Source organism: Gopherus evgoodei, chromosome 4 (assembly GCF_007399415.2).
Source record: "Gopherus evgoodei ecotype Sinaloan lineage chromosome 4, rGopEvg1_v1.p, whole genome shotgun sequence".
Classification (NCBI taxonomy): Eukaryota; Metazoa; Chordata; order Testudines; family Testudinidae; genus Gopherus; species Gopherus evgoodei.
This window is the reverse complement of record NC_044325.1, coordinates 14,714,741-14,727,656: the sequence shown is the minus strand read 5'-3', so window position 1 is coordinate 14,727,656 and position 12,916 is coordinate 14,714,741. Positions and strand designations below refer to the sequence as shown.

Below are 12,916 nucleotides of genomic sequence, written 5' to 3'. Positions count from 1 at the left end.
ATACCTCTGTTAGTCTATAAGGTACCACAGGACTCTTTGTTGCTTTTACAGATCCAGACTAACGCAGCTACCCCTCTGATACATGGTCCCCTTGTCACTTTCTGCTTTTATAGTCCTGTTTTTGTAATTCTCTCTCGCCCTCATTGCTGTCTCCTTCTTCAGTGGAGCTCTGGGCAGACCTAAGGGTCAGACCACATGGACCATCTTGCAGGACCAGGGCCTTAGATGTTACTTGCTACAAGACTACAAGTTGTTTTTTGTTTGTTTTGTTTGTTTGTTTTTTAAATCCTACTATATAGCTTCCATCTGCAACTGTTCTTCTAATGGATCTTGGCTACTGCTCAGCATAGATGCATTGAGCTATTTTTGTCAGCTTTTTGCTAGCCCAGCACCAAAATTAGGCAACCCTCAATTTAGACTTAATTGTTGTGGGTTTCTACTGCTAGAGTGACTAAAACATCTCCTGCAGCAGCTAATAGTGGGCCAGTGCTACAAAAGCTAGAAGATAGGAGGTAGAGAAAAGCTGGGCAAGACTTGTGCTTCCTCAGAAAAAAAAGTTGGTGGTTAAGATGTGTATTAATTTGTTTTGTTTTTTTCTGAAGATTGACATTTTGGTGAACAATGGTGGACGTTCCCAGCGCTCCCTGTTTGTGGATACGAAGGTGGAAGTCTATGCTGCCATAATGGAACTTAATTACCTGGGTACAGTCTCCTTAACTAAACATGTCCTGAATCACATGGTCCAAAGGGAGAAAGGGAAGATTGTAACTATGAGCAGTGTAATGGGCATCATGGGAGCCCCCCTTGCCACAGGATATTGTGCCAGCAAGCATGCCCTCCAGGTAAGCTAAATTCCATCTGGCTTGCTAAACTAGCAGTCTTGGAACACAGAGACCTTCTGTCTCCAGGAAGCGCTATTGTTATAGCAGCTAGTCCTTGCAGAAGCTTTTATTCTAACCAACATCCAGCGAGGAGAGAGGCTTGGCTGAAGAAATGTATGTTTAGTGTGGGTTCCCTGCCCAAATATTTCAGAGCTCCTCAGAATTAACAGAAGGGGCTGGCTATGGATGACATTCCCCTACCAAACCTGGGCACAATTGGTGACAAGGAAAAGTGTCTCCTATCCATTCATCCTTTCCTTTTCGGATAGCAAACAACTCGCTGCAGGGGCCTCAGTTAGGGCTAACAGATTTACAACTGAAATAAGATCACAATTTTTTGCCTGGCTGACTTCCCAGGCTTGTTAGGCAAAATAGCATGGTGGTATTTGGATCCAAAAACCATAAGTTAGGCCCCCAAAATCGCCAACTAGGGCTGCCGAGAACTGGTTCAGGCCTCGGTGAAAAATTTTTTTCGGGCCCCCCCAGCAAGGGCAGATCAGCTAAACAAGGCTGATGAAGCCGGGGAAGCCAGGCCCCCTTCTGGACCGCTGGGCCCTGGTAATTTGTACAGCTTCCCCTCACCCTTGTTGGCCCTGGTGCCAACTCTGTGGGTGCTCTGGGGCTCAAGCATTCATGTGGGGGGCGGGGAGGGGGAAAATGGGTGTTCAGCACCCATGAGCCAGAGCTTGAGTGTGGAATGTGATGAGTTCCATGCTGCTAATAACTTCTGCTCTTGGGATAGGGAGTTTTTTTTTTGTAAACAGAGGCAGGGTGGTTAAGATAACAAAAGGCTTCTTCTTAAATTAAGAATCCTAAGTGATCCTGAAAGCATTGTCAGGCACTTTTGTTAAAAGGTAAGAAACAAAGAGTGGGAATAAATGGTCTGTTCTCAGAATGAAGAGAAGTAAATAGTGGTATCTCTCTCAAGGGCTTGAGGAGACCAGTGCTGTTCAACTCCTCTTTTTTAACGTTGTCCCACTTAACATTGAAACAACATTTATGTCCCTGCTCAGTTAGGGGATATGCTCGTATAAAGTTGTGCAATGCTTCCATATAACATCATTTGGCTGCCTGCTTGTAAGGTTCTGTGGAAGAGCAGCAACTTTACAAGGGAGCATTGCACAAGTTCCACTTCTCTGCCTCTTCCCCCTCCCTCCCAGCGCTTCCCCCCCACCCTCGCCAACAGCTGTTTGGCAGTGCTTAGGGACTTTCTGGGAGGGAGGGGCAGGAGCAGGGAAACCCTGCATCCCTACTCCTCCCCCTCCCTCTCAGAAAGTCCTAAGCACTGCCAGACCAGTTGTTTGGTGGTGTTTATGGTTTGGGGAGAGGCTGTGGCATGCTCTGGAGTGTGGGTGGGAAGAGGTGGGACCTGGAGTGGAGCAGGGACAGGAAGAGGGCCTGGAGCATTCCCGGCAAAATCCGAACCTATTCTCCAGGAAAGTTGCCACTACTGCAGCAAAGGTGCTTCCTAACGTCCTTGCCTGCAGCAGGCTGTGCCTGCGTGGGGTAGGCCAGGGGCACTTCCCAACCGCAGTACAGTACAGTATTATACAGTGTAATGCCTTTTGTCTGCCCCAAAAAACTTCCTTGGAACCTAACCCCCCACATTTACATTAAATCTTACAGGACAATTGGATTTGTTTAACATTGTTTCACTTAAAGTTGCATTTTTCAGTAACAAAACTACAGTATTAAGTGAGGAGTTACTGTATTTTTATAAATTATCTGCAAAAAGGGGTAAACAGTGAAGTGGCTAAATTAACAGGTGATTACAAAATTACTCAAGATAGTTAAGTCCAGAGGGTACTGCAAAGAGTTACAAAGTGATCTCACAAAACTGGGTGACTTGGCAACAAAATGACAGATGAAATTCAGTGTTAAATGCAAAGTAATGCACATGGCAAAATATAATTCCAACTATACAGACAAAATGATGGGGCCTAAATTAGCTGTTACCCTTCAAGAAAGAGACCATGGAGTCATTTGCAGTACTCTGGAAGCCAAATACTTCACATTTATAAGCATCCTTCTCACTGTGCCTGTATCATCCTGAACTGCAGAACACTCATTCTCCAGCTTCAAAAGACTTAAATTATCTTCCGTCATCAGTGGGACAGACACAACTAAATGTAGTATGTCCTTAACATGCATCAAGACCATACCAGGGAACTAGAGGTAAATAAGATTGCTGACAGTTTCAACCTAAAAGCTACAGTGAGACATAATGTCTTTAAACTGCGACATTAGTGAAAACAGCTTGTAGGGGATTGCAATGATTTTAATATACTGTAATTCATTATGTAATTCATAACTTAATTATTAAAATAGTAAAGATACCAACAATAGACACATTCAATAACTAGAATATGAAAGTAGTATTTAAAATATGCTGAAAATAGCCTCCCCCACAACCCTGGCAAAGTGCTCCCTCTCTTCTCCTCTTCCCCCCCCTCCCATCCCCAATAGCACGTCCCCCCTGCTCCCCTTTCAGAAGCACTCACTGGCAAAAACAAGTCTGCACATATGCACAAAATCATAAGTGGTCTAAACATCACAAGAACTTGGTAGTTTTAGTTTTAGTTTTTATTTATTTATTTGTCTTCTGGCTTTGGAGCCTTTAGGGTCCCCCCACCACTTCAAGCTTTTCCTAGCCCTTGTGGTTTCAGAGAACTATTTATTTACCCTTCAGTGAAAGCTGAGTGTCTAATAATCACTTGACTCTAGCAGCTGGGGCTTTAAGACACCAAAAACTACAAGACTCAATGAAATCATAGGATTTGGCAATGCTGTATGTCAAGGGGCACAGTGAAATTATCAAAAAACTAGAAACAGTTGATGTAGGACATACTTTATTACAGCCCTGTTTCCTTGTAAGGCTTTTTTATATTGGTGTAAATATAAGTTATGAACAACCTCCATTCCCAAGGTGTTTGTACAGTAGACCCTCAGAATTACTGTGTTCACTTTGGTATGGGGGTTTCCTTATTTATATTTTGAAATAGAAATAATCCCCTATGAACCTACAGCCTTACTAGCTGAAATACGTATTTCTGAAGGAGAAAGCCATGAGTGGTAATGGGAGCTCCTTGTGAAGAAGGGAATTGAAATTCATGTTCATGTCCTTTGAATTTTGAGCACTTTCATGACTTTCAAAGAATCAGTGACTCATGGCCCCTTGTGAAGTACCTGGTATCTTTCAGCATCCTGCCCTTTATTCTCAGCATTTCTTGCAACAAATTGGGGATGTGTATGTTTATCTTCACCAGTGCAGAAGGCTCTCAGAGCAATAGACCAAGAAACAAAATGGCTGTAAGGGTTGACGAATTTGTATAACTTTATGGGGTTAGATATGATCTGCCTTCAAGATTATTCTAGGAACTGCTGCTACAGTATGATTTTGTTTTCAGCTTAAACTGCAGTGAATGTTACAGTCAGTGAATTTGTAAAATGGCACCTTCTTACTCAACACCTGACTTGAAGGCGCACACAGCGGATATTTGCTTAGTTTACTGAAACATTTTGTAAAGCAAAGGGCTGGCATAATAAGCTAGTCAATAAGATATGAAAGAATGAGCCCAATTCTGCTGAAGAGGCACACGCATTGTCAGCTCTTACTGAAAACTCTTACTGCTGAAATCATAGGTGGTGGTTTGAGCTCTCACTTAAAGTCAGCTTTTGACTTCTACACTGAGGAGAACTGATCTGGAAGTCACTGAGAGAGAAAAAGCATATAAATGTGAACACCTTTCCCTAGGGTCACTTCAGTCGTCTTGTTTCTGACTGTAAATTCAATTCTGAATGCTTTTTTGTCTAACACAATTCACCCATAACCATGTGCACACATAAGGCTCTGTAAATTCCTAGACATAGAGCACTTTGCTAAGTGGTGTTAAGGGTGGGCTATTTATTAAAAAAGAAAATAAAATAAGCCCCAGAACACTGAAAGTTAACTTTATCTTAATCTAACATTTGAAAGTAAGGAAATGAACAATTAAACCACTCCACAGCCTTAATGTATAGCTAAACAAGCCTCAAATCACCTTTCTTCTGTTTCTTTCACATCTAGAGCTTGGTTCTACAAACTGCTATTTACATAGATGTAGTAGTTTGGTGTTTTTTTGTTTTGTTTTGTTTTTTTAACCAAAGGTTTCAGAAATTCAGAATAGGGTAGTGGATATCTTCTTGTAAGAGCCAATACATTGACTCTTGACCACCCCATTATCATCCTCATTTTGTCACATCACAGACCTTTAAGAAGTCGTCTGCATTCTTTAAAAGCACAAACTTTCAGTGTGAAGACACTGTATTTGTAAAGACTTGTATGTATAATGCTAGTTAGTGTGATGGCAGAGGAGCACCCTTACCTTAGATTTTGAAATGGCTTTAATTCCATGATTTGAGTCTAGGAAGTTTGTCTACATGTAATGGTTTTGTATTTGTTAATTCTTAATTGGTGACCCAGGCAGTCTTAATGAAACATGCAGAATGATGGACTTCAGTATGCTCTTCATACAAATTCCTAATTTGATAATTGGTAGCACATGGTGGCTCAATGGGGCAATGACAGCCTTCAGTATTCATCCTAATTAGGAATTTGTATTATTGGTGCCACATGGAGTTGCACTGAAGAATGATCTATGATGTCTTAGCTCGATGCCTAATCAAAAATTTCTAAAATGGATGTCTTTGCTAGATAGGCTGCTGCTACTTGCATAATAGCAGTGCAATTAGGAGCAGGACGTCTTAATGTTTGTGGTCATTGAGTTGAAAGTGTGTATGGATGGATAACACTTTGTTCTAGCACTGTCCCCTCCCCAAATGCACTCCAGCAAGGGTGTCACCAGGGGACAGAGTTAGGGTTGCTGGGAGGCCTAACTGTATTTCCATACTTTCAAATGTTGGGCTTTCTTTGATGCCTATCCTAATACCTAGGTTTCTTTTTGACAGCGCTTGTCTCTTAATAGCAATAATATTATTATAAAATCACTGATCTGTGCTCTGACACTGAACCTACCCCACCGAAACAAACAAAACCACAGCAGTGAGTTTGATGGACTCAAAGAGTTTGAGATTCTGTGCCAGGGTTTTTTTATGCAGTGTAAGCATTAGGCACTGTGTAAACAAAGACGGTAGTTAAAAATTCTGGTATGAGCCAGAATGGACTCCAGCTCACTTCCTGAAGCTGTTAGCTCCGCAGAGCCAACAGAAAAAAGGGGACAAAATATTTTAGTATTCCAAGTCACATTTATTTAAGTGGTAGATTCTTACACAGAATTGCCTTTTTTTACATTGAAATGCTCTTCTACTATGAAGAGCAACAAACAGCATTAAGGGGGAGAACCTAACTGATATGGAAGAAAAAATACATGACTGTCTCAAGTAGCACTCTGCGTACAGCATCTCTTACTGGCCACACCTACACTTTCACTTTAGTTAAGCTTCTTGATGCAGTTAAGTAAAAGAAGCTGGTTACTTATCTCTTTGTTTTGATTTCTAAGCTAGGAGTCTCTCAGTGCAGTAATCTAATAATAAACATGCAGTATGTTTTGGCCTGTTGACTCCCTACACCGTGGTGTGAAGTCAGAGAGGAGGATATGCCATGTGGAAATCTGTATGGCAAATAGATTCTGGAACCAGCTAAATCTTGCCCCACATGCTGCCATCACACTCCTTGATTACAGTTAGACATACCTCTGTCTGTAATTAAAGCTCAGCATTTTTCTGCAGTGTATTCAAGTCAGAGTCCAGTCCAGTTGTTACACCCCATATTCTTCAAAGAAATATTATCTTGTGCCATATTCTGTGTCTTATACAAGATGGGTCACGTGAGGTATCAGTGAAAAGGTTATTTACTGAATGTATCTATCCAATTTGTATGTATCATTTCTGTATCTAAAGTTAAGAATATTGTCTATGTAATAATTACAACTGTGTGGGTATGTACTTATTTTCTGGTGGGTGTTTCCCAAGCAGTCAGCCTTAATGAGCCATTACAAAAAGAGAATGAGTGTTCAAAGAGGTAGCCACACACCCCCATCCACATCTTCCAGGAATTCCTTGCTGTGGACCTTGCAGATAAACATTGTCTCATAGGTAGCGTCAGGGCAACAAATACCCCCTTGGACATTGCTGGTACTTTTCCACTGGAAACAAAGGCTTCCCACCTTATGTAAATTCTATTTAAATCTGGGAAGCAAGGCAATCTGGACTCTCCTCCGTTGCCTGCCCAGGAAGGAAGGCTGCTAAGAACACCTGAAGGGAAAGGCAGGGTTGAGCCCATGTTGAGACAGGGGTCTAGTCTAGTCTATAAAAAGAAATAACTGGACCTCTGAGCTTCAGAAACTCGGCAACTTGCTGTGACAAGATGGCCAATGGTTGTAAGGTGGGTCCTGTGCTTTTCTTGGGGGGTGTAAGATGCCACCCTTTGCCCCTGCCTGGGGAGGTGGTAGAGGAGGGAAGCAGGGGAGAGGTCTGGGTTTGCTCCTTGCTCCGAGTTCCAGCTCCTCTCAACCCCGTCACTTTCTTATCCTCTTCCCCCTGGGGTAGGGTTACGCTTTGTCGTTAGATGCTGGGGGAGGAAATCTCCCTGCCCTGTCTCCCTTATTTGTCTTCTGGTCTTAGCTCTCACAACACACCTCCAAGCTCCAGTCCTCTTTCCTTCCTCCTCTTCCCCTGACTGCCTGAACCAATTAACCTGTAGCAACCCTCCCTAGTCTACAGGGAACCATGCCTTAATTAGCCTAGGGCTTATATATTTCCATTCTACCACTGCTCCCTGACCTTCCTGTATCACATTAACCAAAACAACATTTAGAGGGAGAATTTACAGTCACGAAACTGGTTACAAAGTGTATTAAGCTTAGTTTGTGTGTGTTGTTTTATTTGCTCAGTAATCTTGTTCTGTTTGCTATCCCTTATCATCACTTAATTTACCTTTTGTAGTTAATAAACTTATTTCTTGTTCATCACATAACCCAGTTTATGCAATTCATATCTGGGGGGAAAAAGCTGTGTATATCTCTTTCCATATTGAGAGAGAGGGTAATTTTTATGAGCTTGTACTGTGTAGATTTTTCTATACAGCACAATACAATATTTTGGGTTTACTCCCAAAAGGGGATGTGCATGTGAGTGCTGGGTAAATCCCTGAGCTGATTCCTCCCACAGACTGATCTTGGTGTCTGTGTCCATTTGCAGCTGGGTATGTCCCTACCAGTGTGTGCTGGAGAAGGCTTGAGGCCCTGGCACAGCTAGGACAGGGTGAGGAAACCCAGGCCTGGTGGAATGGGCAGAACCAGTGGGACCTCAGCATATCAAGTGGCATCCCAGATGGGGGGTCCAACCTGTCACACCCTCCTCCCTCTGACACACACAATTCTTGTCCCTTACTTAAAGGATCGTTTCTATCATGTTTTACTCTCTGCATGAGGAGTTGGGAGAAGCGATAGCCATTTGATTGCAATGGTCTACTCCTTTCCATGCTCCTGCAGTTCTTATTCCTGCACAGCTCCTTTTGACAAAACACCAGAGGCCTTGATTCTCTGAGGCGCTGAGCACCATGCACTGCTATTAACTTCAGTTGGTGCTGGAGATGCTCAGTACCTCTAAAATTCAGGCCCCATAATACTTTGTTGGTGGGTGTTGTGCAGACCAGAGAACTGCAAGCGTGGGGAAAGCTTCTGGTGTAGAACCCCTTGTGCTTCTGAGAGCCGAGGGAAAGAGGCATCAGTGACTGCAAACAATCTCTTACTATCCAAGCCCTTTAGCTGCAGACTGAACTAGGAGTAAGCATTCAAAGTGGTCACTCAGCATGACAGATTGAAGACTGGTGGTGGTGATTGTGTTTAGTATAATATCTGGAACTTCTACAGCAGAGTTAGAGCTTAATACTCATTACATAAGATAAACCTCACAATACCACGGTGACCTACATAAATATTATCCTCATTCTGTGAATAGGGAAACTGAAGCATGGGGCAATAACAGTATAACTTCCTTTTTTCTAGGGTTTCTTTAATTCTCTTCGGCCTGAACTTGGGGAATACCCGGAGATAATCATTACCACCATCTGTCCAGGACCTGTCCAATCCAAAATTATACACAATGTCTTTACTGAAGACCTCTCAAAGGTAAGCAGCAGCTATTTCCCTGCTGAAACTGCTACAGTAGCAGCTAATTCTATTACAAGCCCAGTAAAACTTTCATTATATTTTTCAATGTAGAACTGAGCTCCTCCGTGTTGGGAAACACGAAGCTTCCAGCAGTAAGGAGCTGAATACCGTACAGTATAATAAAGGAACATTCTATAGGCCCAGATTTTTAAAGGTATTTAGGCATTGTGATGCTCAGTGGTGCAATGCCCAACTGATTTAGGAGTCTAAAAAATCTCTTTTTTCAGAAGTGATTTAGGCACACAGGAGCCTAAAAATCCCATTGGCAATGGGATTTTTAGGCTCCTATATCAGTTAGTTATTGCAACACTGAGCACAACCCTGTCTAAATACCTTTTAAAAATCTGGGCCTTTATCCCCAACTTCATATAGAATCACATCCTTGCTCACCTTTGCAAGTGCTTTACCTTCCCTTTCCTAAGTGCACAGGTTTGTTAATCCCTTTGTAGGTGACTGATTTGGTCTACACCCTCCCATTCTGGGTTACCTGGAACTTGCTGCTATGCAGCCAACGAGTGGTTGCAAGCTCCCTGTACAGTCAGCTTTTACTCACAGAATCATCCTGTTCTGCTGCGTAGAAGCCATTTTGCAGCTGCAAGGACTTGGTCTGGATTAGTCACACAGACCTTTGAAATGCAGAATACGTTAGCTGCCATCTAGGCAACTTCTGTCTGCTCAACTCACAATTTTCCCTATTTTGTTGACTCGATGGTGCAATCGTTGGCAAAGTGCCTACTGTTGTCAGCTTCAAGGCATGCATTCTTATTTCCTATGGGAAGCCACAGAAAATCTCTCAGGTTCCAAAACTGTTTCAGCTAAACTATCATGCAAAAAAACCCTAGTCAATCAAAATTGGTTTTTGGTTTTTTTTTGGCGGGGGGGGGGGTCCTACAACCTATCCAGCAAACATAATATCTGGGATAATTCCACACTATTCAACAGGCCACCTCTCCTGTGCATTCAAGCTAGGTTACCTATCTCATAGAACTGGAAGGGCACTGAGTCCAGCCCCCCGTCTTCACTAGCAGGACTAAGTACTGATTTTGCCCTACATCCCTAAGTGACTCCCTCAAGGACTGAACTCACAATGCTGAGGTTAGCAAGCCAATGCTCAAACCACTGAGCTATCCCTCCCCTGCTGTTCTGGCAAGTGTTTGTGTAACTGTACTTTCACAATAAATCATGTCTAAAGCTATTTTATTAAAACCTTGCTGGGAGCAAAACACTGGAGATCAGCATCTTCATTTGATTCTTTAAAATAAAATTTCTCAGGCTCCTGGGGATAAGAAGTCTGGTCCTGCCTCCTTCCAATCAATCAGAAAGAGAGTTTTCCTTAGCAGACTAAGTTTCTGCTGCAGCAAAGCCTGGTGCTGTGGAACACCTAATGGTGCAGTGCACTTAATGTCTCAGTTGCAGGACAGTAAACAAATATCCACTCTAAAATCCAGTGTGTGCTCTTATTTTATACCAAATTATAAACCAGGTTTAAGTTGGTCAGGTTTTGGACCTAACTGGGTTTTAAAGAATGGTTTAAAGGCTTGTAAAATTTAAATACTTATTATAGCATTATTGCAAAGCATTCTGGTTGGGCCTTTTGACTGGGAAATGTCCTTAATGTGATCATGGGACTCAGTGGTGTGAAGTTTCTTTTTGGGAAGATAGGCCTAGGGCTAAGAGGGTCTCGAAACAAGTGTGCATATAACACACATCTTTCACCTTTATGACAGCCAGATACAACACATCTTAAGTGAACTAGAACATCTATAATATCCTGGTCAACAGCATCTCCTTTCTATATGCTGAAACTATGTAAGGTAATGCTCCTGCCAGTGGTGGAAGCCTCCACTGGCACATCAACACAATTCACAAAACTAAGAGTTTAAAATGTGTGTCATTCACACTAGTTTATTTAGAATCCTAGTCCTCAAGCCCGCAGTGGAGTGGGACTACTGTCCTCTGACTTCAATACCAGTTAATCCAGTTTTATTCAGCCCTGCCATATCAAGTTGTCCAACACTTGCACTGGCTTCTTCTCAGTGATTGGAGGGTTATTAGCACGTCTCAGCTTAAAAACCACCATAAAGGGAGGAGCTGGCATAAAAAAACCAACTAGTGTGCTTTACTTTTTCATGACTCTTACATGAAGTTGTTCCCACCCAGAAATCAATACAAGATTAATATTCTAGAATGAAGAGGCTGGAGTGGCCAACCTCTCTGAAGAATCCATGTGGTTCTGCTGTGTGGAAGAGAGGCTGAAATGTCTGAGTGTGCAGCAAGTGCATATGCTCTGCATGGAGCCCAGTTCAATGAGGTGTTCCCTTTTCTGACAGTAGCAGGTATAGGCTGAGAGGGGAGGCTGTAACTCCAGGACTGGTTGCTATGCACATCTTCCAACCCATTGCCATGTATTAGGGCAACATAGGGCCAGGTGGCTGTTGGGATGAAATAGCCTGGGTAGAGCTGCTGTAGCCTTTGGAGGAAAATGACTTCTCCTTAGCACACACAGCTAGTTGCTTGGGTGGGGCTTTGGGCCCAGGCATATTATATAGGCTTCATTTACCCTAAGTCCTATACTGTTCATATAAAATGAATAGAGACCTGTCCTCTGGCCAGCCTATTTTGCCAGAAGTCACAAGAGACCTGTATTTTATTATTCTTAGGGATACATATGCAATGAGCTGTGATCCATTTCAAAATGAAGTATAACTCCCCCTTAAGGATGCAGCATAAATGAGGGAAGAAGACAGAAAATCAATTTAAAACAAAATGTCTGTCTCAAATTATGTATGTTCTAAGTACTGTGATGATGGGTACACAGGAAATCCAAAGATGGGGGAAATTAAGTATTTTTTTCTCCAGGCAAAAGTTCTGTAGCATTTCATCATTCCACTTTTCTTCTCAGTCACTAGAAAACACCGGTGATCAGTCCCACAAAATGCCAACTGATCGTTGCGTTCGACTTACATTGGTCAGCATGGTAAATGATCTGAAAGAAGCCTGGGTCAGCGATCACCCATATCTAGCAGTCTGCTACCTTTGGCAATATGCACCCACCTGGGCATGGTGGCTTGTGAACAAGATGGGCAAAATAAGAATAAAAAACTTCAAGAGTGGAGTGGTAAGCCATACCTAACAGGGTGTTCCTGTATATCCTTTCATCTCTCTGTAGACTGCATTCTCTGTCTACCATTCATCTTCCCCCCTGCTTGGTACCACATTTGGACACTACACAAGAATATACAGCCCCGTGGGTTATTGCTGTTCAAGCAGCAAAACAGTGAAGTCTGTACGCTTATGATGAAACATTTCACCTCAAATGTATCTAGTCTGCAGTGCACAAATGTAGGTTCAGAGCTGGATACTGAGCAGCTGCTAGAGACCTGGCCTGCGCTATGCTCTGTCACTACTATAATATTTAAAGTGACTTGAGCAATATATTTGGAATTCAGACAGGCTGATGATCTCTCACTTCCTTGCTTGTGTCACATACTTTAAGCTGTGTCTGAGACAAAAGCCTCATTTTAGGCAGAAAAACCTATGTTAAACACAACTCAAGCAGCAAAAGTTTCATGTGCACACTTAAAGGTGTCCTGCTGCACAACAGTATGTGATCAGATGCTGACAATACAAACACAGGTAGAATGAGATTTTTTTTTAACTCCATCTTGTGTGAAGGATTTCCAAATCTAAATGAAATAGAAAATGGAGGAAAACATTAATTAAAAGGTGTTGTGTTCTCATTATTACAGGATGCTGATGTCTCCTATTCTAAAAAGAAGAAAGCTTGAAGAGAAACCTGCACAGAACCCCACTAAACCAAAGCATCAGAGGGGTAGCCGTGTTAGTCTGGATCTGTAAAAGCAG

General features: G+C 42.4%; 1 protein-coding gene across 2 annotated transcripts in view; it reads left to right on the top strand.

Annotated features, from left to right (window-relative positions):
- Window positions 1-12,899, top strand: part of DHRS7 (dehydrogenase/reductase 7) — a 42,875-nt gene extending 29,976 nt beyond the window's left edge. Inside the window, exons 4-7 of one of the 2 annotated variants that reach the window (XM_030558511.1) lie at window positions 603-842; window positions 8,888-9,010; window positions 11,955-12,170; window positions 12,802-12,899. In XM_030558511.1, the coding sequence (XP_030414371.1) occupies window positions 603-842; window positions 8,888-9,010; window positions 11,955-12,170; window positions 12,802-12,840 (618 nt within the window). In that variant the 3' untranslated portion in view covers window positions 12,841-12,899. The remainder of the gene's footprint in view (window positions 1-602; window positions 843-8,887; window positions 9,011-11,954; window positions 12,171-12,801) is intronic. The other variant, XM_030558512.1, reaches the window with a different exon arrangement.
- The last annotated feature ends 17 nt before the right edge of the window (window positions 12,900-12,916 follow it).